At 56.2% G+C, this 25,576-nt stretch overlaps 1 protein-coding gene across 1 annotated transcript in view; it reads left to right on the plus strand.

The window, feature by feature from the left end:
- Positions 1 to 25,576, plus strand: part of DNAH2 (dynein axonemal heavy chain 2) — a 93,038-nt gene that overhangs the window by 27,572 nt on the left and 39,890 nt on the right. The window contains 28 exon segments of the mRNA XM_043582981.1: positions 7,319 to 7,465; positions 8,482 to 8,638; positions 8,925 to 9,164; positions 9,458 to 9,646; positions 9,856 to 10,003; positions 10,257 to 10,449; positions 11,401 to 11,601; positions 11,691 to 11,847; positions 12,207 to 12,381; positions 12,813 to 12,976; positions 13,352 to 13,513; positions 13,602 to 13,705; positions 15,643 to 15,799; positions 15,962 to 16,044; positions 16,179 to 16,359; positions 17,322 to 17,460; positions 19,734 to 19,907; positions 19,910 to 19,950; positions 20,216 to 20,317; positions 20,644 to 20,769; positions 21,038 to 21,148; positions 21,383 to 21,571; positions 21,949 to 22,052; positions 22,152 to 22,341; positions 22,877 to 23,057; positions 23,738 to 23,865; positions 24,212 to 24,364; positions 24,655 to 24,780. Of these exon segments, the coding sequence (XP_043438916.1) occupies positions 7,319 to 7,465; positions 8,482 to 8,638; positions 8,925 to 9,164; positions 9,458 to 9,646; positions 9,856 to 10,003; positions 10,257 to 10,449; positions 11,401 to 11,601; positions 11,691 to 11,847; positions 12,207 to 12,381; positions 12,813 to 12,976; positions 13,352 to 13,513; positions 13,602 to 13,705; positions 15,643 to 15,799; positions 15,962 to 16,044; positions 16,179 to 16,359; positions 17,322 to 17,460; positions 19,734 to 19,907; positions 19,910 to 19,950; positions 20,216 to 20,317; positions 20,644 to 20,769; positions 21,038 to 21,148; positions 21,383 to 21,571; positions 21,949 to 22,052; positions 22,152 to 22,341; positions 22,877 to 23,057; positions 23,738 to 23,865; positions 24,212 to 24,364; positions 24,655 to 24,780 (4,222 nt within the window).

Genomic DNA, 25,576 nt, shown 5'->3' on the forward strand with positions numbered 1-25,576 from the left:
AGCCTTCCAGTCCCTAATGGCACCTGTTTTATTTCACCGGGGGCTTTGTTACCCCGCCTTATATCCCAAATATTTGAACTCCGGAGTCCGAATTGGCTTTGGCCGACGTTTTATGGCCGGACCAGCCTTGCAGACTGCACTTAACTCAAACATATCCCAGATGCCGCCTGTCCCCTGGCTGAAGACAGCTGTGTTATCACAGTATACACAGCAGACGCCTCTGTGCAGCTCGGTGTCCCCAGAGCGGGACAGGGGCCACGGACGTCTGTCAGTGTTCCGGGTGTAGGGCTTTGACTTCCTCCTTTCCTCCCAGCCACGCGGGGCCTTCTCTCCGGGGTCAGTTCATTCTGGGCTGTCAGCACTAGCCTCGGCTGGCCTCGCTTTCCTGCCTCTACTGCCTGACCGCTGCTCTGAGGATGAATTATGAAATATTATACAGAAATAATTTCCCAGACTAGTTTTTTTTTTTTTTTTAAGAAATTTTCTTTGTCAGGGACTCCTGGGTGGTTCAGTTGGTTAAGCGTCTGACTCTTGATTTCAGTTCAGATTATGATCTCGTGGTGAGTGGGTTTGAGCCCCGAGTCGGCCTCTGTGCTGACAGCTCGGAGCCTGGAGCCTGTTTCAGATTCTGTGTTTCCCTCTCTCTCTGCCCACCCCCCTTTCTCTCTCTCAAAAATAAATACAGGTTAAAATTTTTTGAAAAAAATCTTGTCAAGATGAGGAAATGAAACATTTTGATGCGCTGGTGGGTGGTACGTGCTCAAGCGGGCTGGCTGTGATGTTTAGGGAGACAAATTCAGGGCCTCCAGCTTGAAAAACAGAGGAAGATATGCTTATGCAGCTCGAAATGTTCCCACATGTTTGTAGCCCTCTATCCTAACCTCTAACCCATCTACAATTTTTTTAATGTTTATTCATTTTTGGGAGAGAGAGAGAAAGACAGAGACAGAGACAGAGCGTGAGCAGGGGAGGGGCAGAGAGAGAGGGGGACACAGAGTCCGAAGCAGGCTCCAGGCTCCGAGCCGCCAGCACAGAGCCCGACGCGGGGCTCGAGCCCACAAACCGCGAGATCATGATCTGAGCCGAAGTCGAATGCTCAACTGACTGAGCCCACCCCCCACCCCAGGCGCCCCCTCTCCTACAATTTTTGACTAAGTCAGTATCTAGTGTTTATCTTAACATGACTCTGTTCGTATCGTTGACCACCACCGAGCCGAGGAATTTTCTGTTACAGTTCTTTCCTCGCTTGCCTGATGTGTCACTCTTCTTGGAGTTAATAATTACCTTGCTATTTTTGTTAGCACACCGTCCACTACCGTGACTTCTCCGGGACCAGCCATATTTTTCCTTCCTCCCTGACTATAAGGTGGGTTGTGGGCAGCATGTTTTTCTTGGGAGTTTCTCTTGCTGGACCTCCCTTTCCTCCTGCTGTAGGACGACTCTTTGGTTTCGAAGGCCTGCTATGCAGGGGTCAGCCTGGAGCTTCCCCTCTGCCCCCCCCCCCCCCCCCCGCCCCCGGCCTCTTTTGTTGGATTTCCTATTTCCTTGTCTTCCTCTCTCTTGGTTTGTACCCTTGTTTTGCTGGAGCACACTCTTTAGTAGCTTTCTGAGAAATGGTGCATGGGAAGCAAATGTTTTGAGTTCTTACGTGAGTGACCACGGTGGTTTCCTGCCCTCTACCTGTCGGGCGTTCGGCTGGACTTGGAGTGCCGGATTAAAAGTAATTTTCCTTTTGTTTTCACCTCCTTTACTTTGGAGGCTGTCCTTAGCTGCCTGGTAAGCCACTGTTCATTCACATTTGAGACACTCTCCTTCGCTTGAAAATAATTTCCCTCGCCAGAAGTTTGCTCTCCCGTAGAGGTGAAAATATAATCCTTTGCAAAACTTCAAATGTGATATTATTTTCTTATACTGTCATTTCAGTGCTTGCCTGTAGAACAGACACAAAACATTCTGGAATTTTCACCTCAATATTCTTCCAAGCAACATTTCAGTAATATTCAGAACGTAGAGTTTTGTGAGAGCATCTTCAGATTGTGGGGCTTTTTGTTGTCTGTGATTAAAAAGTGCAATTTAAAGGAAGGAAGGAAGGAAGGAGAAAGGAAGAAAGAAAGAAAAAGAAACCACGCGGATTTTAAAAATCAGGTCATTTTTATTCAAGGTTTTTTATTTTGAAAATAGTCTGTGTTTCCTTCTGGTATTTTATCCTTTACACTTAGATGTTTGATCCATTTGAAATTTATTTTGATGGAGGGAGACAAGTTCAGGGGCAACTTGGGTGGTTGTTTTTTGTTCAGTCCCCAGGTGGCTGGCCAGGTGACCTGATCTCATTTACATCATAAAACAAATTCCCGAATAGAATTGTGTGTCTATTTTGGGATTCACCATTCTGTTCTGGTCTCTCTGTCTGTCTGTCTGTCTGTCCATAGGAAGGAACCAAACTGCTTACTTACTGACCTCATTGCTCTCCCTTTTCAGAATTTTCCGGGTTATTTTTAGTATTTATTTCCCGTAAGAACTTGAGAATCAATCTGTGTAATTCCACAAATAGTTCTGTGCCTATTTTTACAGGAACAAGGATTGGGTTGAATTTATAGGTTAATTTAAGAAGAATGAACATCTTTAAGATTTGAGTCTTTCTACCCAAGAATAGCATTTTTTCTTTCAATGTATTTGAATCCATATAAAATGTCTATAAATCGTTTTTTTCCCAAATAACCAGTTAACAAGAAATGTCATAATATATATAAAAATTTGTTTCCATACAAATGTTATATATAAATATTTCTTGTTAATTCGTTAATTATTTTATTTATCTTATTTTATTTTTTTAACGTTTATTTAAAAAAAATTTTTTTTCAACGTTTATTTTTTTGGGGACAGAGAGAGACAGAGCATGAACGGGGGAGGGGCAGAGAGAGAGGGAGACACAGAATCGGAAAAAGGCTCCAGGCTCTGAGCCATCAGCCCAGAGCCCGACGCGGGGCTCGAACTCACGGACCGCGAGATCGTGACCTGGCTGAAGTCGGACGCTTAACTGACTGTGCCACCCAGGCTCCCCTTAACGTTTATTTTTGAGAGAGAGAGAGAGACACACACACAGAGCGAGTGGGGGAGGGGCAGAGAGAGAGAGAGACAGAGAATCCGAACCAGCCTCCAGGCTCTGAACTGTCAGCACAGAACCCTACGCAGGAGCTGGAACCCACAAGTGATGAGACCATGACCTGAGCCAAAGTCGGACGCTCAACCGACTGAGTCACCTGGGCGCCCTGTACTTTATTTTTCTTGCTTTAATTGTCCTGGGTCTCTTTTCCTCCACGATAATGTCCAACTGGTTACAGTTTTTCTATTGGAAGACTGCGATTTTAATAAGCTAATTTTGTACCCAGCCACTTTTACAAATAATCTCATGGTTTAAAATAGTTTTCCCCTCCAAATAGCATTTCTTGTTGTGAGGTGTATCATGCACACAGACAAGTACTTAAAACTTATGCTACCACTTTAACAAACGGGCACGAAATAAATGCCCTGGCAGCGATGGCCCAGCTCACGGAGAGCACGTTGCCGGCAGTTCAGAAGCCTCCCATCTGTAATTATTTCTCAGTTGAATTAGTCGTCAGCGCTTAAAATGCAGGCGATCTGATATAAAAACTGGCTTTCTGGCCTCTCTTGAAGAGTCAGACCCTGCACTCAGGCTGGGCTGGGCCCCTCCTTCCCACCTGGCGGCCCGTGCCTGGAGCTTTGACCTTTTAGATGACCTTGCGCTGTTGAATGCAACTTTAGGCCGATGTCAGCTGCCACGGAGCGTCGCGCTTGGGGGGACATGTGCCTTGGGGACAGCGGAAGTTCCGAACTTTGCTTTGACCGTAAAACCCGACCAAGTTGGTGGTTGGTTGGATGCTGGAAAGTGAGGCTCTGGTTCAGGCAGCAGGACGGCGCTGTTCCCCGAGACAGGGGCTCCCCCTCCCGACCCCAAGTGCAGAGCGCATGATGAGCTTGTTTCTGGACGTGTGCAAGGCACTTGGGGCAAGGTGGGGAGACATCGAGGAGGCCGTTGGGCGTACGAGCCTAGAGCTCACGTTAGCTCTATAGATTTGGGGGCCAGCAGCTTCTAGAAGGCAGCTGAAGCCTTGGGCATGGACAGGATCATCCCAGGGAGAGCGCTGGATGTGCAGGACTTCCAGGAGCCTTCGCTCCTGAAGACAGTGTGGAGTGTCCAGTGTCTAGCTGAGTGGTATTTCCAGGGGACACTAGAAAGAGAAGGACACTTCTACAGACAGGCGGGGCAGCCACAAGGACAGCTGTGGCCCAGGAGCAAGACATGAGCATGTCCAAGGACGGCAAGGCAGGGAGGAGTCCAGCATGAGGTTCAGGCCTGCAGAGAGAGGAGGTAGGGCCAGGCCTGAGGAGGCCGGCAGGGTTTGGTGACAAGATGTCTGGGGGAGACTCGATGCGGGCAGGTGTGGAGGTGAGGGGACCGAGGAGTTTGCGAGGACAGTTCTGTGTGGAAGGTGTGTGGTAAAGGGGCGGTAATGGGGTGCAGGGCGCGGTACCCGCGGGAGGAGGTGGAGTCCGGGCCAGGTGGGGAGAGGAGGGTGGGTGTGCATGTGTTGGTTTTGTTTCAGTTTTTCCAAGATTGTAGGAACTTGGCCTTCCCTGACTGTTGATGGACAGAGCTGGCAGGTCGAGGAAGCAGGAGGACCCCGGGTTAGGATGCGGAGCCCAGGAGGAGGGTCAGCCTTGGGTGGGAGGCGGGCTTCTTCTGTCAGAAACGGGAGGAACCCTGTGTGTGATGCGAGTACTCAGGCGCGTAGGTTTCGTAGCAGGAGGGACACCAAGTGCTCGCCTCCTGGCTCCTGGATCTCTGTGCTGCAGGAGGTGAGGCTTTCCACAGAGACGGGGGCAGGGGGGTAGATCTGAGAGAGTGGGGAGGCTCTGGTGTGACAGCAGGAGGGAGGGCAGACCGGGGAGACCTCCAGGATGCAGGGTAGAGGGCCCTCGGTGCGCCCATCTGTGTGGTCCCGCCTCGCTCGGCCGCCGTCCGGGTGCGCAGCGGGGATGACAACAGATTTAGCCAGGGTGGGGGTTCCGCCAGGTGGCTTACACTGATGAGCCAGCCAAGCCAGTGAGGATGGCAGGAGGGCGGTGGAAGTGACAGATGGCAGGGTCTGTGGTGGAGGAGGCAGTGATGGGAGGGGACACATAGCTGGGAAGAGAGCCCAGAGTCAGTGGTCTGAAGGTGTCTGTGAGGTCAAAGAGCAGGTCCTTTGGGAGGGCTTGAGGGCTAGTCCCTGGACAGGGCTGTTGGGGGTGGGGGGCAGCTGGGCTCCGGCAGAGCCAAGTCTGAGTGGCTGGTCCCTGAGGTGGAGGACACAGGACCTGGGAATGATGGCTGGCTGGAAGGGAAGGGGTTGAGGCTCACTGGGTAGGAGGGCCACAAATGCAGTTAAAATTTCTCTGGCATTTGGGGTGCCTGGGTGGCTTAGTCAGTTGAGCGTCCAACTTCAGCTCAGGTCATGATTTCACGGTTTGTGGGATGAAGCCCCGCATCGGGCTCTGTGCTGACAGTTCGGAGCCTGGAGTCTGCTTCGGACTCTGTGTCTCCTCCTCTCTCTGCCCCTCCCATGCTCATGCTCTGTCTCTCTCTGTCTCTCAGTAACAAAGAAACGTTAAAAAAAAATTGCTTTTTAGATTTCTCTGGCATTGCGTTTAACAAAGGAACAAGAAACAATTGAAATCAAAGTTTTAAAAAGTTTACTTGTTTATTTTGAGAGAGATAGAGCACAAGTTGGGGAGGGGCAGAGAGAGAGAGAGGGGAGAAAATCCTAACCTGGCTCCGCTCTGTTAGTGCAGAGCCTTTTGTGGGGCTCGAACTCACAAAACTGTGAGATCATGACCTGAGCCAAAACCAAGAGTTGGACACTTAACAAGCTGAGCCCCCCAGGTGCCCCTGAAGTCAATTTTAATACTCAGGCCAATATTCCCCAAGTATTATCATTCCAGCGTGTAATATAAAACTTACTAATGGTGAGTTTTCTATGCTTTTTTTTCCCCCTTGCAAAGTCCTCTCTGTCTTCCATCTCTGTGTCTTTTTCTTTGCTTTCCAAGAAATTTCTGTCAATTTTATTGTTAATGGGCTTGTTTTCGGCTATCATCTTTAACTTCCAAGAACCATTTAGGTGTTCCCTTCTAAAGCATCTTGGTTTTGTTTCACAGATATTCTTTTGTGTCTTTTATCTCTCTCAGGGTGTTAGTGACAGTTGCGTTTAGTTTTCTTACTTGGTGTGGACAGTCTTCTTTCTGTGGCCTCTGTCCCCTCTTGTTTCCTTCTCGTTGCCTTTTGTTTTTTCCTTCCTCTGTTTGTTTGTTTTGGTCCCTGCCTCTTTTTTTTTTTTATTTTTTTTTTTAAATTTTTTTTTTCAACGTTTATTTATTTTTGGGACAGAGAGAGACAGAGCATGAACAGGGGAGGGGCAGAGAGAGAGAGGGAGACACAGAATCGGAAACAGGCTCCAGGCTCTGAGCCATCAGCCCAGAGCCCGACGCGGGGCTCGAACCCACGGACCACGAGATCGTGACCTGGCTGAAGTCGGACGCTCAACCGACTGCGCCACCCAGGCGCCCCTGTTTTGGTCCCTGCCTCTTGTGCCAGGAAGGACAGAGACTAATGTTTTGTGATCCTTGGTTGTCCATATTTAAGGACAGGGAGCTGGAAAGCAGATTGGATGCTCGGCTGAGCAGGTGAGCAGGTAGTGGGGCTAATCAACAGTGAGCCTCAGGTTTATCTGGTGAGCTGTTTTCAGGGGACTCCTGAGATCACTGTCCTTGGGACTTGCCCTCTCAGGCTGGCCAGAGGTCACAGAAAACAGTCTGAGTGGCTCAGTCGGTTGAGTGTCTGACTTTGGCTCAGGTCATGATCTCACTGTTTTGTGTGTGTGAGCCCCGCATCAGGCTCTGCATCGACAGCGTGGAGCCTGCTTGGTTCTCTCTCTGCCCCTCCCCCGCACATGTGCGAGTACGTGTTCTCTCTCTCTCTCTCTCAAAATAAATACATAAACATTAAAAAAAAAACAGGAAAAAAAAGAAAGAAAATAGTCTTTCAAACTTGGTTCTGGAGGGTGCTGATCCAGTGGCCTGAGAGCCGGTTGCTGGGTGGGGAAAAGAAAGCAGGGGGGGTCTTAACATTCGTTGTGCATATGGGCCCTTAATGTCCCCTTCTGTCAGTATGTTACCCTCTCTTTCAGCTGGGCCTGGGGTCCCCAGTCTAGGTCAGGCACTGGAGCTGCTTTGCTTTACTTCCCCCCACCCTTGCCCCCAGATCCCTGCTGATTCTCTTTGTGGAGATCGACTACTGGGAAAGGCTGCTCTTTGAGACCCCCCATTACGTGGTGAGTGTCGCTGAGCGAGCAGAGGACCTGCGCATTCTTCGGGAAAACCTGCTCCTGGTGGCTCGAGACTACAATCGGTAAGGCGGCCTCCCGCATGCACTCTGTGCCCCCTCTGTGTCTTATCTGCCCCATGATGTCATCTAGCTCCTACACTATCTGTCCTTTACCTTTTACTGGCTCAAAAAAAAAAACAAACAAAACAAAAAGCGTTCTCCTATTCTCTGGTATGGCCCCGTGATTGCTCCTGGCCCTTGCTTTTATCTTCTAGCTTCAGAGCAGAGGGCAAAAACAACTGGGTCCCCTGCAACCCCACAGGGCACTTGGACCACGCATATCGCGGGCCTAGGTCACTTTTCCAGGAATGAAACTGGGGGCATTAGGATTATGAGCACAGTGTCATATCAGATGTGTTGAACCAAGGCCACGCTGGCACCCCTTTTCTTGATACCCTTGGTACTTGTCTCTGGAGTGAGGCTTTGTCCTGGGCCGGGGACCTTCCTGGGCCCGGTTAAAGCCCAAGTGGGTGGAACCACAGTTCAAGTGTCTGTCTAGAACCGCGCCGTCCAGTATAGTGGCCACCGGTCGCACGTGGCTCTATTTTTTTTAAACAAAAAAATTTTTTTAATGTTTATTTATTTTTGGGAGAGAGAAAAAGACAGAGTGCAAGCAGGGGAGGGGCAGACACAGAATCGGAAGCAGGCTCCAGGCTCCGAGCCGTCGGCACAGAGCCCGACGCGGGGCTCGAGCCCGCAAACCGTGAGATCATGACCTGAGCTGATGTTGGACGCTTAACCGACCGAGCCACCCAGGCTCCCCTCTTTCTATTTTAATTAATTAGTTGGAATTGAGTAAGAATTTTAAATGAGCTATTCACTCGCACAGGCCACATGTCAAGTGCCCCACCGCCACATGTCGTTAGTGGTGACCCTGCTGGACAGCACAAACTGTAGAAGGGTTTCCATTATCGCCAAGAGTTTTATTGGAAAACACAGCCCAGCTCGCGAACTTTCAGATTTCTCCACCGAGTGTCCCGGTGTGGGGGAGGGGTCTGCAGCGTGTGTCCGGCCGGCTGCCAGCCTTCCCTCGCACACAGGATCATCGCCGTGCTGTCCCCAGATGAGCAGGCCCTCTTCAAAGAACGTATCCGATTTCTGGATAAGAAGATCCGCCCTGGACTCAAGAAACTGCATTGGGCCTTGAAGGGGGCCAGCGCCTTCTTCATCACGGAGTGCCGTATCCACGCCAGCAAGGTGGGTCATGGTCCTGAGACTCGGAGGGTCTGCGAGGCTGACCCAGAGGCCGCTGCGTGAATCATCAGGGCCCGAGTCTCGGGTGGTGGCGGAGAGACAGAGAGAGGTGTGTGTGCTTAGAGGCAAAGCGTGCTTAGGGAAGGACCTGTCCTTTGTTCTTGTTTTTGTCTTTCACATCAGCCACTCTAGCCAGAGGACAGGCGGGGGGGCTCGGGCTAAGCGGGGAGGGGTCTCTCCCCACGCTGAAGCCGTGGGTCTCTCCCCCACGGGTGTGGCCTGCCCACAGGTGCAGACCATCGTGAATGACTTCAAGGCCTCCACTCTGACCATCGGCTGGCGAGCCCAAGAAATATCTGAGACGCTGCTGGTGCGCATCAGCGGCAAACGGGTGTACAGGGACCTGGAGTTCGAGGAGGACCAGAGGGAGCACCGGGTGGCCGTGCAGCAGAAACTGATGGGCCTGTACCAGGACGTGGTGGCCATCATGACCAACTCCTACGAAGTCTTCAAGAACGACGGCCCTGAGGTGGGGGTCCTCTGGCCAGGGCTTTGCGGCTCAGCGAGCCCCCCCCCCCCGCCCCGGGGCCACCGGACCTGTCTCGTGGTTTCTGCCTCCTACCCTTAGTGGGTGCTTCTCAGATGTCCCGTTCCAGTCTTGGTTCCGCCCAACCTTCCACCTTTCCAACCTTCTTCCTTCGGGACTCCACAGCCTACGGGCTCGTTTCCTTCCCCGCTGGCCGGTTCTCTCTCCCGGGACCTGCCCCGTGTGTCCTGAGGGTTTCCCTGTCCCCCCCGCCCCCACCCCACGCTCCCCGCCAGATCCAGCAGCAATGGATACGGTACACGATTCGCTTGGACCGCATGATGGAGGATGCCCTGCGCCTCAATGTGAAGTGGTCGCTGTTGGAACTGTCCAAGGCCATCAACGGGGATGGAAAGGCCATGCCGAACCCGCTCTTCCGAGTGCTGGTCATCCTCCAGAACGACCTACAGGGAGGTGTGGCGCAGGTGGGGGCCGCTACCCCTACCGCTCCACAACTCCAAACTTTATTTTCCGTTTCCCTCAATCCTGAAACTTGGCCCTCGGCCTCGACTTTATCCTGAGCGCCTCGGGGGCCGTGCTGAGGTGTTTTTCCATCTTGCCAGTCCTGGGGCTGGTCTCCTCCACGGCCTGTGCTGAGGCCGCCTCCGCTGTGCTCTCCCCCCTGGCCCCGCAGGTGGAATTCTCACCCTCTCTGCAGACCCTGGCGGGCGTGGTCAACGACATTGGCAGCCACCTCTTCTCCACCATCTCGGTCTTCCGCCACCTCCCTGAAATTCTCATCAGCCGCAAGTTTCAGCGCGACCCCATCCACGTCATCGTGGGTGAGTGGGCGGTGGGGAGGGCGCCGGGCGCAGGGGCGTCGGGGGCTCGGAGGGCAGGGTTGGGCGGGGCCGGCAGGAGAGGCCAGGGCCGCTTCCGGACACGTGGGGCCGGGAAACCCCGGGTGGGGGTCACACTGGGGAAGGTGGCGAGGGCGGAGGGCGGGCCACGGCCCGCGGAAGTTGGGGGACTAACGCCCGGGGGCTCCGGGACCGGGGCGGAGGTGAGTGCGGCGCGCCTTGCTGGCTCTTGAAGAGCGAGACGAGGACATCAGGAAGATCCAGGCCCAGATAAGCGGCGGCATGGCCAGCAACGCGAGCCTGCTGCAGACCTACCTCAAGACCTGGGACTTGTACCGGGAGATCTGGGAGATCAACAAGGACTCTTTCATCCGCCGCTACCAGCGCCTCAACCCCCCCGTGTCTTCCTTTGATGCCGACATCGCCCGGTGAGGAGCCGAGGTGTCCGGGAGGCGCAGAGCCCCGGGCACGGGGCTGGGCTGGGGAGTGCCGCCCAAGCGCGTGCCCTCCACTCCGGGTGAAGACCGCCAACCGGCAGGCGGCCCGTGCCCCCTGGGCCCCCAGGGTCCTGGGAAGCAGGTGTGACCCTTTCCTACCTGCCAAGGTTGCGAGGTCATCGAGAATACGAGAAAGCGCCTCGCGGGCCCCGAAGCCCCGTGCGGAGGTGCTCGTTACCCAGGCTTCAGGGGGTGAAGGCCGTGGCTCAGGCATACGGGGCGCCGGGGCGGTGGGGTGGAAGGAGAGGGAGTCCAGCCGGACGTCAGGAGAGGCTTCGCGAAGGGGGTGACGGGAGGCTGGGCTCGCCCGAGTGGGCAGGGTTTCCACAGGCAGACGTGGGCAGCGGGGAGGGCATTCCGGGCGGAGACAACAGCGCCCAAAAGGCATAAAGACGGGAACACGTGAGTGCGTTCAGCAGGGAGCGAGCCGTCTCGGACACAGGTACGGGAGCGGAGGTGTGCAGGGGGCTTTATACCGAGCAGACAGTGTCACCCTCCCAAGAGCAGTAGGGGTTCTGTTCACATCGCCGTGTGATCGGCGGGAAATCGGGGCTCAGGACAGTGTAAATAACCTGCCTGAGGTCACCGAGCCCGGGAGCAGCGGTGGGCGCTCAACTCCGATTCGTGCGACTTTAAAGCCTCGAATGCCAGACTGAGGAGTCTGACTGGCGGCCCCCGGGGCAGCGGTTGGGAAAATGACGTGATCCCAGCCGTAAGGCTGGGCTGCACTGGCGTGGGAGCAGGGGGATGCCTCAGAGCTGCCACACGGGTCTGGGGGTGGGGGGTGGGGGGTAAGAGACCGGAACCGGAACTGGCCGCGGGGGCCGTGGGCTCGTCCGCCGCTGGCCCGGCCCGAACGAGCGGGAACGTGGGTCCTCGCAGCTACGCCGAGGTGGCTAACAACGTGCAGAAGGAGGAGACGGTCCTCAGCATCCAGTTTGTGCTGCTGGACTGCTCACACCTCAAGTTCTCGCTGGTGCAACACTGCAACGAGTGGCAGGGCAAGTTCACGGCCCTGCTCAAGGAGATGGCGGCCCGGCGCCTCCTGGAGCTTCACACCTACCTGAGGGAGAACACAGAGAAGTAGGCGCCCAGGCCCCGGGGCGGCAGGGGTGGGGGGAGGGCGGGCTCGGCCCCTTCCACTCGCAGGCTCTCTCCCCGCCTGCCTCCAGAATCAGCCACCCTCCCCAGACGCTGGAGGAACTGGGGGTCAGTCTGCAACTCCTGGAGACCCTGCAGCACGACCTGCCCGGCATGGAGGCCCAGATCCCCCCCATCCACGAGCAGTTTGCCATCCTCGAGAAGTACGAGGTGCCCGTCCAGGACAGCGTGAGTTCCTGTGTGCGGTCCAGCCGGGGCGGGCCCGCACCAGCGGTGGGCGTGCAGGACGTGGGCCCCCAGGGGCTGGGCCCCGTGCGGTCCCGGGGGACCGCCGAAGAGCCAGCCGGGCAGCAGGTGCGAGGTTCCAGGGCCCCTGAGAGCCAAAGCCAGCTCCGTGATACTCTGGGTCAGCTTCTGGATTTCTCTGAGGCCCGGCAGCTCGTGGCTTCGTTTCTTTGGGCCTCGCAGCAAGTGGAACTTGGCCACAGACTCTGGTCCGGAGGATCAGAACGGAGGCCTTGAAAGCATTGGTGAGAAGGGCAAGACCCCCTGCTCGTGGGCCATGGTCCCCTCGTCGACGTCCCCAGGTCCTGGAGATGCTGGACAGCCTCAACGGGGAGTGGGTCATCTTCCAACAAACGCTGCTCGACAGTGAGCAGATGCTAAAGAGACACAAGGAGAAGTTCAAAACGGGCCTCATCCACTCGGCTGATGATTTCAAGAAGAAAGCCCACAATCTTCTGGAAGACTTTGAATCCAAAGGTACACCTTTCTCGACCCTTCTCCCCTCACCTCTGTTGTGACCCAGCCTTTCTAAGCCCAGGTCCCCAGGGAGGCAGGAACAAGGATGAGCCGAGGGAGGACGGTGCTGCGGAGGGGAAGGAGCCCTGGCACCTGCCTTTGGTGCCGCACCTGCCGTGGGGGCCGCGCCTGCCATCACCGACTGTTGGTTGGAGCGCACCCGAATTTCTGGTTTTCTCACGCCTTCCCGCGGCCTGCTCGTTTCTGCTTCTCAAGCCACGTCTGAGAGTTTTTGCTAAGATTGACCGTCTTGCTTTCCCTCTTGTTTTCCTTCCCCTCCTCGTGTGAGGAGAGGGAGATGTGCCCACAGAGAGGTAGGAGAGCCATGACGGGCCTTCCAGGGGACGACGGCCTCGAGCAGGGGATCTGAGCCTCACCCTGGTCTCCCACAGGCCCCTTCACCAGTAATGTGGGACACCAGTCCGCCCTAGAGCAGATTGCCCAAATGCGGGCCATGCTGAATGCCATGCGGGACGAAGAACAGAGTCTGCGCTCCAACCTGGGCATCTTCAAGATCGAACAGCCAGTCTCCAAGGACCTGCAGAACCTGGAGAAGGTGGTGTGCCGGGCCGGGCCCTTGTGGTGACCAAAGGATGGGGCAGGGGAAGGAGCTTGCGGCCTAAGGGCCGGACCAGTGCCCACCGGCAACGTAGTACGAGGCTTCCGTTTCTCCGCGGCCTCGCGGACACATCGTCACCCCACGCCCTTTCTTGGGGCCAGCCGTCCCGCCGGGCCTGGACATTGAGGATCTTTTCCTGGGCTTGTCACTTGGCGAGCCCCTAAGGCAAGGCGGCGGAGAAAGGGACGTGACCCGATGAGGCAGCCCTATGACGCGGAGTGAACGAGGGGGGCAGAGGACCCGCGTGTCTGTCAGGGAGGACGAGGGGGGGAGTCCTGCCACCTGACGCATCTTCTGCCCTTGGCCGTGAAGGAACTAGATGCCCTGCAGCAAGTCTGGGAGATCACGCGGGACTGGGAGGAGAACTGGAACCAGTGGAAGATGGGCCGGTTCCTGACCCTGAAGACAGAGGCCATGGAGACCACGGCCCACGGGCTGTTCCGCCGCCTCACCAGACTAGCCAAAGAGTACAAGGCGCGTGGGGGACGGAGTGAGGGCCGGGGGACGGGCCCGTGCGGGGAAGGCGGTCAGGGCTTCTGACGTCTTCCGTTGTTTTGCCCAGGACCGCAACTGGGAAGTGATCGAAACCACTCGCTGGAAAATAGAGCAGTTCAAGAGGACCATGCCTCTCATCTCGGACCTGCGAAACCCGGCCCTTAGAGAGAGGTGAGGCCGCTCCTGGCCTGTGCCGTCACCTGGTCCTCTCAGTGTCCCCTCCCCGTGTGCGTGGCTCTCCCCGCCCCCGCACACAAGCACCCTTCTTGAAGCCTTCGCGAGAGCCTGCCGCGTCCTCTGTCTCTCCGCTATCGCTGTCCCTGCTCCTCTGGCCTTCCAGCTCCTTCTCTTTCCTTCCTGCTGTGTCTGCCCTCATTTCATGTTCTGTCACAGCTCAGTGACAGACACCTTGCTTGACACCTTCTGTCATGCAAACGGTTGTATTCTTTTTTTTTAATTTTTAAAAAACGTTTATTTATTTTTGAGAGAGAGAGAGAGAGAGAGAGAGAGAGAGAGACAGAGCACAAGCAGGGGAGGGGCAGAGAGAGAGAGGGAGACAGACTCTGAAGCAGGCTCCAGGCTCTGAGCTGTCAGCACAGAGCCTGATGTGACCCTCAAACCCACGAACCGCGAGATCGTGACCTGAGCTGAAGTCGGACGCTTAACTGACTGAGCCACCCAGGTGCCCCATTCTTTTTTTTTTTTTTTAAAGTTTATTTATTTATTTTGAGAGAGGGAGAGCGGGCGGGCATGTGCAAGTGTGCACGCGAGCGGGGTAGGGCCAGAGAGAATCCCCAGCAGGCTCCACGCTGTCAGGGAGGCTGGAACTCACAAACTTCTAGATCACGACCTGAGCCGAAATCTACAGTCTGACGCTTAACCGACTGAGCCACCCAGGCGCCCCCGAAAGGTTTTATTCTGATGTAGTCAAAGGTATCACTTTCTTCCTTCATAGTTTTTGGTTTTGGACCTTGTTTAAGAAGACCTCCCTTTGGGGTGCTTGGGTGGCTCAGCTGGTTAAGTGTCAGACTCTTGATTTCGGCTCAGGTCATGATCTCACAGTTTGTGAGTTTGAGCCCCGCGTTGGGCTCTGTGCTGACAGCATGAAGCCTGCTTGAGATTCTCCCTCTCTCTCCGCCCCTCTCCAACTCGTACTCTCTGTGCCTCTCTCAAAATAAATAAATAAACTTAAAAAAAAAAAAAACAACACACCTCCCCTGCCTAGAGTGACACGTGCATTTTCTCCATACTTTATTCTAATACTTTATAATTTTATTTTGCGAGTTTTTACTCTTTGTATGCATCCAGAACCCATTGCATGATAGAAGAAGGCTTTGCAGCCGTTGAGGATGGAATAAACGGTTTTTTTTTTTTTCAACGTTTATTTATTTTTGGGACAGAGAGAGACAGAGCATGAACGGGGGAGGGGCAGAGAGAGAGGGAGACACAGAATCGGAAACAGGCTCCAGGCTCCGAGCCATCAGCCCAGAGCCCGACGCGGGGCTCGAACTCACGGACCGCGAGATCGTGACCTGGCTGAAGTCGGGCGCTTAACCGACTGCGCCACCCAGGCGCCCCTGGAATAAACGGTTTTATAAGAGGCATTTTCACAATCATCTACTCCTCTAGAAGGAAGTAATCGTATTTCTTTTGCATTGTGTCCATTGTAGTGTTTCTGGGCCATGCTTCACTGTCCAGTATTCTGTGGTTAAGCACAACTTGACCGCTTCACTTGCTTAACGCCCCCTGGCCTCAGTTTCCTCACGTACAGATGGAAGAGCTAAAAGTCCGCGTGTATATGGGTCGAGAGCATTAAATGAGCTGTTTCACGCAAAATGCCTAGCCCTGCCTGTTGTCGACGGCAAACCCGCCATTGTCAGTCTCAACTGTCTCTCCAGAGAGTCACCAGCTCCGCCTCTGTATTTCCCCACCGTGCCTAAGATTGCGTTTAGGGCCCGTTTAGTAAATATCTGTTGAATCGCGAATCAATTCATGTACAGAATCGTACTGTCCCAGTGGGAGCAAGGAAGCCTGTGGGCTGATGCTGACGCTTTTCAGTAGGCCCTCGCGGCCGGCCTCGTGGTCTGACCTCCTGTCCCCGGCTGCAGGCACTGGGACCAGGTCAGGGAAGAGGTCCAGAGGGAGTTCGATCAGGAATCTGAGAGCTTCACCCTGGAGCAGATTGTGGAGCTCGGGATGGACCAGCACGTGGAGAAAATTGGGGAGATCTCCGCCTCAGCGACCAAAGAGCTGGCTATAGAGTCGGTATGACAGAGCCCGCTTCCATACCACCCCCCACCCCCCACCCCCGCTCCCAGGACACCCCCCACCGTGCCAAGCTTTCCACGATCTGATGGCCCCTCCGCGTTCCTGTTCCCTTTGGGGACTAACTACCAGATCACTCTGTCCCCCAATTTCTTTCCGCAGGCCTTAGAGAACATCACCAAGACCTGGGATGGGATTCAGCTAGACATAGCGCCCTACAAGGACAAGGGTCATCACCGGCTCAGGTAGACAGGGCCTCGGCGCACCGGGTGAGGGCAGGGCCGTGTGTGTGGCCTGGGCTGCAGACCGGGCCCGAGGGCTGGCAGGTGGGAGCGGACTACGATTTGGATGCCTCCCCGCTGCCCCCTCCGACCCACAGAGGCACGGAGGAGGTGTTCCAGGCACTGGAGGACAACCAGGTGGCCCTGTCCAGCATGAAGGCTTCCCGTTTCGTCAAGGCCTTTGAGAGGGAAGTGGACCACTGGGAGCGCTGCCTCTCCCTCATTTTGGAGGCCGTCGAGATGGTGCTCATGGTGCAGCGGCAGTGGATGTACCTGGAGGTCAGGACTCACTGCCCGAGCGGCCCCCGCAAACCCTTTCCTCCTCTCTCTCTCTCTCTCTCTCTCTCTCTCTCTCTCTCTCTCTCTGCAGGTCTGACGCATTTGCCCTGTTACCAGCCTCATTTCCTCACTCTGAAGTCATTCCTTTTTTTTTCTTCTTAATTTATTTCGAGAGAGAGAGAGAAACAGCACACATAAGCAGGAGAGGGGCAGAGACAGAGACAGAGACAGAGAGAGAGAGAGAGGGAGAGAGAGAGAGAGGGAGAGAGAGAGAGAGGGAGAGAGAGAGAGAGAGAGAGAGAGAGAGAGAGAGAGAGAAAGAATTCCAAGAAGACTCTGTACTGTCAGCTCGATCCCACAAACCCACGAGATCATGACTTGAGCCGAAATCAAGAGCTTGACACAGGGTGCCTGGGTGGCTCAGTCGGTTAAGTGTCCGACGTCAGCTCAGGTCGTGATCTCGCGGTTGGTGAGTGTGAGCCCCGCGTCGGGCTCTGTGCTGACGGCTCAGAGCCTGGAGCCTGCTTCCGATTCTGTGTCTCTCTCTCTCTCTCTCTGCCCCTCCCCTGCTTGTGCTCTGTCTCTCTGTTTCAAAAATAAAGACAAAACTATTAAAAAATTTTTTTAAAAAAAGAGTTGGACACTTACCCGACTTAGACACCCAGGTGCCATATCTTTTTTTAAAGGTTTATTTATTTATTCTAAAGTCATTCTTCCGTCTCGGCCCTGAGCATCTGACTCTCGGTGATTGCCTTTTGCCTTCAGTTCCCTCCTTGAAAAGCCTTTGCTGTCTTTTGGTTTTTCTTCTTGGACCAAGCATCTGGCCTCCCAACCCCAACTTGCCTTCCACAACTTAGGGCGTCTTGCCCTTTGGCTCCTTCTCTTCCTCCCACTGTCACTCCTGGTCTGGGAGCAGGGAGTGTGGGAGACACAGCCTTTCACCGCAGTCCTTGGCCCCTCAGAATATCTTCCTCGGAGAGGACATCCGTAAGCAGCTGCCCAGTGAATCAGCCCTGTTTGACCAGATCAACAGCACCTGGAAATCCATCATGGACCGCATGAACAAGGACAGCAATGCTCTCCGGGCCACCCACCACCCAGGTCTGTCGAGCTCCACGGCCTCTGGTCTCGACCGAGCCCGTGCGGGGGCCCGCTGTGCGTGGAAGCCGGGGCCACATGCTTCAGCGGTCAGAGGACTGACAGTCGTACCTGGCCTCCGTCCCGTGATCATTGCCTCTTCCAAGCTTTAGAATAACAGTTCAGCAAAACAGACGAACTCATCTCATATTTGGGTGGAGTGTACTATATGCTTATAGAGAGCGGGATACAGAGTCAGAGTTGAGTTCAAAATCGGCCTCCTGCCTTCCAGCCAGTGTGGTTTTGGGGGGCTTCCTCCACACCACGGTCTCCTCCCTGCAGCAGGGGCGGGGGCTCGCGGCAGCTCTTAGCCTTCCTGCGAGGCTCGTGGAGGCGTATGTAATACTCAATACGGGGTCTGGCGTGTGCTCAGTTGCTAGCACTGTGCCTCAGGAACCTTCGCTGAGCTGGTTCACTCAACGGGACGATACAGGTAAATGAGGTAACGCAAATTGAGCGCTTACCACATCAGGGGCGCAGGGTAAGCCCTTGGTGACTATTAGCTGTTGTCATCGTTACCTTGACTTTCATTGGTTTATCAGGTTAACTGGTCTTGACTGTAGATCCTTTGGTAAGCGTGGGGATGGGGTGAGGGCGTGGGGGAGAGACGCACACACAGAAGGGCCTGGTTGATTGTGGTAGGCTGGGGTAAAGAATCAGCGAGTGAGGTTTGGCGATGGGCACCGAGAACGGGTATCCTGGGAAGAGTTGTGTCAGGGGCTGTGGAGAACTTCTTTATTTTGCTTGGGGCCAATTTCACAAAATTTTTAAAAAGTGTTTATTCATTTTTGGGATTCAGAGAGACAGAGCATGAGTGGGGCAGGGGCACAGAGAGAGAGGGAGACAGAGTCCGAAGCAGGCTCCAGGCTCTGAGCCATCAGCACAGAGCCCGACGTGGGGCTCGAACCCACGAGCTCTGAAATCGTGAGCCAAAGTTGGATGCTTAACTCACTGAGCCACTCAGGTGCCCCAACAATTTTTCATTTTCCCAAGAACCTTGAGTGTACGTATTGAAAAAACCATAGTTTTAATTATTCTGGTAAAACACAAGTATTAGGCTGTGCAAAGTTGAACAACAACATGCATTTGTTAGAGATAGTATTCGAGGTCATTGGCAAAATTACATTTTGGAACAATTTGTAAACAAAGCCATAGAAACAAGTATCCCTGGGCTGAAGACGAAAACCACACTCCTCTCGGCCATGGCCACGGAGTCTCCTGTGGTCTCTGCGGGCCACTTGGACGCCCAGCAGCCCACAGACTCTCTTCTTGGAGGTGTGAGGATCCCCTCAGGGTTCAGATTCCAGGGCACTCATACTTTCTTCAGAAAGCTAGAAATTGGGCAAACAAGGAGACCTAAGGTTAGGAGGAAGCTAGGATTGCTGAGAACCTGCCAACGTGAATCCTTTTTTTTAAAGTTTATTTATTTTGGGGGGGCGGAGAGAGAGAGAGAGATTGAGAATCCCAATAGGCTCCACGCTGTCCGCGCAGAGCCCGACGTGGGGCTCGGACTCATGAACCGTAAGATAATGACCCGAGCCGAAATCAAGAGTCTGACTCTCAACCCACCGAGCCACCCGGGTGCCCCCTTGAATCCATTTTGTTTAGTGCCTTGAATTGTCCTTTGAGGTGGGTGTTGTGATTGTTTTATGGACAAAGAGGTAAAAGCTCAGTGAGGTGAACCGACAGGCTAATTAGTGGAAGAGCAGCCGTTTGAATGGCCGCCGTCTGTCCCTCGGTCTAGCGCCCCTGTCCCTACGCCTCTAGGGACACTGGCATCCCGGTGGTCGCAGACCTCTGTCACTGCGTGCGCCTGATCTACCTTTACCTCTCACGATTTAACCTGCTGGACTGTGTGCATGCAGAACAGTCTCTTAATTTTCAGAAGCTTTTGGGGTGACCTCAGAGCCCCGAATTCCTTGCAGGAACCGGACCGTTGTTCTAAGACCGTAGGGAGATGGGATGTCGTGATGTTCACAGAATCACATACACCGCGTAACTAATGCTTGGCGTACGAACGCATCATAGCGTGTGATAAACACTGGTAACGAATTAACGAAGAGCATGGGATAAGTGTGATAGAGTGATTCGGAGACACTTCTCGGCTTCCGGAAACCCTTATGGCAATATGTCCCCCAACATTCGAGCGCTGGCAAAGTGCATATGGGGGGACGCCCCAACTCTACTCTGGGCGATGGTGAAGGGCCAGCAAATGTCACTCACTGCTCTTCCCCCAGGCCTCCTGGACACGCTGATCAAAATGAACACGATTCTGGAAGACATTCAGAAGTCTCTGGATATGTATCTGGAGACCAAGCGCCATATTTTCCCCCGCTTCTACTTCCTGTCCAACGATGACCTCCTGGAGATTCTGGGCCAGTCCCGCAACCCGGAGGCCGTGCAGCCACACCTCAAAAATGCTTTGACAACATCAAATTGCTGAGAATGCAGAAGGTCGGGGGAGCTGGCCGGGATGGGGTGGAGGGCAGGGGACAGATGCCGATGTCACCGTAGTCAAGGCCTTGGAGGGGACCGTGCCCTCCACACAGGAGGGGGATAGTCATGATTCTGGATCATCTGGGATGACCCAGTACTTGTCAGAACTGGTAATTTTGGGGGGTGGGGAGAGGAGCAGAGACCACCCCCACAGGGCCCACGTACCTTCCAGGGGATGTCAGGAGTGGGCAGGCCAGGCCGTTAGCGCTTCCTGTTTTCGCAGGTTGGGGGCCCCAGCAGCAGATGGGAGGCTGTGGGGATGTTCTCGGGTGACGGCGAGTATGTGGACTTCCTGCACTCGGTACTCTTAGAAGGGCCCGTGGAGGTGAGTTGTGGTGAGGGTCAAAGCGTCAGGCCGATTCCTTTTCCCCTCGGAGAGTTCGCTCGGCTCCATGAGGTGGGAACGTCCCTGGGAAGGGACATCAGTCATTCTCCGCCTCCTGAAAACTCTAACCTCTGCCCTGAACCTGAAAACCACACAGGCCGCCCCCCTCGCCTCTGCTTCCCTCAGGGGCCCGGCCAGCGGCTGCCTGATCCTGCTTGTCCCCCCGGGCCCAGAGTTCCAGAGTCCTGTTTCCTGAGCCCCTGCCCTCTGGGGACGCTTGTCCCCAGCCCCGAGGCCCAGCCACTCTGCCCTCTCGCCTCCCCCAGTCCTGGCTTGGCGACGTGGAGCGGACCATGAGGGTGACCCTGCGGGACCTTCTCCGGAACTGCCGTGTGGCCCTCAAGAAGTTTCTCAACAAGAGGGACAAGTGGGTGAAGGAGTGGGCTGGCCAGGTGAGCTGGGGGGGCCAGGGCAGGTGGGGGGACGAGAAAGACGGAGCCGCACGGGAGCAGCAGATAGAAAAAGGCAGAACCTTGTGTCTTGTTCCCCCCACCCCCTTGTGGGCTCGGGCCTGGCTTCCCTGCGCGCCGGCCCCTTAGCTCCTGCCCTTGGACGCGTGCCCGTGCCTCGGGGCAGATATTGAGACAGGAGTAGCGCCGGGTCCTGGAAGGGGCCGGGGGCGGGGGGCAGAGGTGTGGACACCGCCTCTGTGCACCCCAGATGGTGATCACTGCCAGTCAGATCCAGTGGACGGCTGATGTCTCCAAGTGCTTGCTGACGGCCAAGGAGCGGGGAGACAAGAAGATCCTCAAGGTCATGAAGAAGAAGCAGGTGGGGGGCCTACAAGTATGGGGTGGGCCTGCTGGGGGTTGGAGGGGTTAACGCCGGAGTCAGAGGTCAAGGTCAGAACGAGGGTGCTTGGTGGCGGAAGTCCAGCCAAGAAGGTCCGGCGGACGCTGGGGATCAGGCGTTTCGGGAGCTGAAAGTCGTGTGAGGCTGGGATGAGGCGTGTGGGGGTTTGGTTGAGTTGCCCCCCCCCCACTCTGCCCCCTAACCCCCCGACAGGTGTCAGTGCTGAATAAGTATTCAGAGGCCATCCGGGGGAACTTGACCAAAATCACGCGGCTTAAGATCGTGGCCCTGGTGACGATAGAAATTCATGCCCGGGATGTGCTGGAGAAGCTTTATAAGAGCGGCCTCACGGACATCAGCTCCTTCGACTGGCTCAGCCAGCTGCGCTTCTACTGGGAGAAGGTGCGGGGGGCCCCGTGCTTCCGCTCAGTCCACGGTCCCCGCCGCGCCGGCACCCCAACGCTCCGTCCCGCCTCAGTTCCCTCAGCCGGCTCAACTCTGTTGCCTCCCGAATCAGGACTGACCGACGCTACAGTCGGTGCTCACTGGGGCCCTCGCTTGACCGGGATCCTGAGAGGCTGCGGCCGGCCGTTGCCGTGGGTCGGGGCGTTCGTGCGGCGTGAAGCCCCCACCCCTGTTTTCCACCTGGGCCGTAAACCCTTCCCTCCAAACTCTGAACCGAACCCCTCATCTCCTAACCGCCGCCTCCCCACCTCCTCGGTCGTTGTCTCTGTCCGGCTGCAAGCCCACCTCTCTCTTCCTCTGCCCCGTTTCCCCAGGATCTCGACGACTGTGTGATCCGCCAGACCAACACGCAATTCCAGTATGGCTACGAGTACTTGGGGAACTCCGGCCGGCTTGTCATCACCCCCCTGACAGACAGGTCGGCTGGGCGCGGCGGCCACCAGGGGGCTGGGGCGGGGGCAGCACCTGCTGAGGGCGGGCTCCCGGGAGTCAGATAGGCCCTGTCCTCCATCCTCAGGTGTTACATGACGCTGACCACGGCCCTGCACCTGCATCGGGGGGGCTCCCCCAAAGGTCCGGCGGGCACGGGGAAGACCGAGACTGTCAAGGATCTGGGCAAGGCCCTCGGCACATACGTCATCGTGGTCAACTGCTCCGAGGGCCTGGACTATAAGTCCATGGGGAGGATGTACTCGGGCCTGGCCCAGGTCAGTGCCCTGCCGCCCTGCCCCAGAGGCCCCGGGGTTCTCGTTTAGCCCCAGAGAGTGAACTGAAAGCCGGTCTGGTTCACTACTTTGTGGCTGACGACACCGTATCGCCTCTCGCCTCGGGTGGCTCTTCCAGTCGGGGATGTCCCTGCACCTCCCTCAGCTTCCCTCGGGGCTGAGTCTTGCTTATTTGAAAAATGGAAAGATCCTGTGTTAAGTGAGGTGATGTACGTCAACTGGGGCGTGGCTAGGCACTCGGTGCTCACAAGATCCCCTGCCCCAGTCCCTTTGCAACCCACACCTTTTGTGGCCCTCCCCGACACTGTCCCCGTCTGCTGGAATGTTCTGGAATGTGGCCAGAAACCACAACAGGGCTACGCTGCCCCCAGCTCACCCCAATAGCACACACGTTTTGGAGGCCGCCCCACCTATCAGAGCGTTCCGGGCAGGGCGTGCTAGTTTCTAGCGTCTCCCCGTGTGCGGAGGGGGGGTACGTCTCTCGCTCCCAGCGACTCTGCCCCCACCCCGCCCACAGACCGGCGCCTGGGGCTGCTTTGATGAGTTTAACCGAATCAACGTGGAGGTGCTGTCGGTGGTGGCCCAGCAGATCCTGTCCATCCTGTCGGCCCTGGCCGCCAGCCTCCTCCGCTTCTACTTTGAAGGCTTTGAAATAAACCTGGTGTGGTCCTGTGGGATCTTCATCACCATGAATCCCGGTATGGGGTGTGGGCCACGGAGCCGCTGAGGCTCTGGGCGGGGGGAGCACTGGGTGTCTGCCCCCACCCCCTTCCAGGCCGGTGTGTTTAGCCAAGGGAGAGGTGGCTAAAGACAACACAGTGTGAGACAAGGGTAAACACACGACTTTCTGGGAGAAAGGGAGGCAATGTTACGTCCTCCCTAAATGGGTTGACGGCCGCTTGCGTGTGTATGTATGTCCCTGGTCCTCTGAGATGCTTCTCTGTCTTCTCCCAGTGGGCGAGCTCCCCGAGTTCTGGCCTTCCTGCCATCCCTTTCCCAGAAGTAGGGAATCTCTCCCAACATGCAGACCCTCGTTCCCTGGGAACAGCTCCGGGGGAAGGGTCCGCGGGGAAAACAGGGAAGGGTTTAGGTACCGAAAGAGTCTGAGAAACAGAGGTGATTTTCCATCAGGACTGTCGTGAGTCACACACGGAGCTTGGACAGATGGGAAATTGTCAGCTCGTGATTGGAGTTTGAAACAGGGCCACGCGGAAAGGAGGGAAGGGGCCAGAGTTAGGAGAGCAGGGCCAGGGCCGAGGTGGGGGGCGGGGAGGGCATGTGCTCGGAGTCGGGGAGACTGTGGGGCGTGCCAGGGTTGGGGAGGGTGGGGCCGAGTGGGGAGTAGTTTGGGCTCTTAAGAAATGGCGCTGTGTTCCAGGCTACGCCGGGCGCACAGAACTGCCTGATAACCTTAAATCCATGTTCCGCCCGATCGCCATGGTGGTGCCGGACTCTACTCTCATCGCGGAGATCATTCTCTTCGGGGAGGGCTTCGGCAACTGCAAGGTAGGCCCGTGACGTCCTTTCAGAATTCTCTTCCTTCCCTTCTCGGGCTGTTCCCTGGACGGAGGAGCGCCCCAGCCTCCCAGTCAGCTTATCCTACGAGGAACGGAGGCTGTCGTCGGTAGGATGTGGGGGCGGGAGCGCTCGGAGGAGGGAGGTCTCCCCTCCGTGAAGCCCCTAACCCACGTCGGGACCGGTCCCGAGATCTTCCCTCTAGAATTGTCCACAGAGCGCATCCCGGCCGCCTCAGGTCCCAGGGCCGGGCTTCCTGTATCTGTAACCGTCCCGCGTGAAGGAGAAGGGTTTCTGGGGTGCTCGATGCTCCCCCCCCCCCGTTTCGGCTCCCCAGATCCTGGCCAAGAAGGTATACACGCTGTACTCGCTGGCCGTGCAGCAGCTGTCCAGACAGGACCATTACGACTTCGGCCTGCGCGCGCTCACCTCCCTCCTGCGCTATGCCGGCAAGAAGCGCCGTCTGCAGCCCGACCTGTCTGATGAAGAGGTGGGTCAGGGACATGGCCCCTGGGACGCAACCTCCGCCGTCACGGGGCCCGTGCGCCCTCACCGAAGCTTTCCAGGTCCTGTCCCCGGTTGGGATCCCCGCCCCCCGCCCCCCCCCACCGACTTCTGTCCCCCGCGTGACCTGTCATGCTGCTGAACGTGCGTCGTTCCTGCCCCTGAGCTTCGCCCCGGCGCCTCGCCCCCTGCGCCTCGCCCCTTTGGAGAGGAAGGGCCCGGTGAGAACCCAGGCCCTGGCCGCTCAGGCCCGAGGCTCCGTCTTTTCCCGCCCAGGTTTTGCTGCTCTCCATGCGAGACATGAACATTGCCAAGCTGACCTCGGCCGACGCGCCGCTCTTCAACGCCATTGTGCAAGATCTGTTCCCCAGCACGGAGCTGCCCGTCATCGACTACGGCAAGGTATCTGTCCCCCGGTCCTCCCCCACCCTCCCGTGTGAAGCGAATGTCTTTGTTCTGCCCTCCGCTGGCCGTGACCTCCTGTGGGACGGTTGACCTCTCCGGGCTTCCTCATCTCCGGGACCTCTCAGACACTCTGCTCTCTTGCTTCAGCCCCGCCCCCCCCCCCCCCCCCCCCCCCCCGACTCACTTCACAGAGCCCTCTGAGCCCTTCTATTCGCTCTGTGCCCAGCAGCGCCCCCTGCCTCGACTTCTCTCCTCACAGGGAGGTGGGGGGGCAGGGTGCTGAGAGGCGGCCAGGAGCTGCTGATGCGTGGAGCCATAGAATGGGAGGGGTGGGCCGGAGGGTTCTAGAAAGTACAGAGATCTCCTTCTCCTGCAACGATAGTTTAGATCCCCTGAGTGCTCCCTTCTACTGCAACCACGACCATGCTGGATAGAAATACGTCTTTGTCGATGCATCGCTAAGCTGGCAAGAAAGACCATTTCCGGGACGAGGAGGGGGAGTCAATGTAGGGAGATAGTGCAACAACCTTACAAGGAAAGCGTCCTCGTTATTCCCGTTTAACGGGTGAGGAAACTGAGGCTCAGAGGGGCAACTTTCTCGGGCTCACGTAGCTGAAGCTGCGGCCCCAGGCAGGCTGGCCCGGAGCCCGGTCCCTCCACTCCACACTGGGTCCGTCCACGGCCAGAGTGCAGGGGGCCCCGGTGCCATATCTGGGGTCTGAACGTGAGCCTCCAGGCACTGGGGACCCTGTGAGAGTCCCTTACAGGCCTCATCCTTTCTCCCTGCGTTTTT

The sequence above is a fragment of the Prionailurus bengalensis genome, chromosome E1, assembly GCF_016509475.1.
Source record: "Prionailurus bengalensis isolate Pbe53 chromosome E1, Fcat_Pben_1.1_paternal_pri, whole genome shotgun sequence".
Classification (NCBI taxonomy): domain Eukaryota; kingdom Metazoa; phylum Chordata; class Mammalia; order Carnivora; family Felidae; genus Prionailurus; species Prionailurus bengalensis.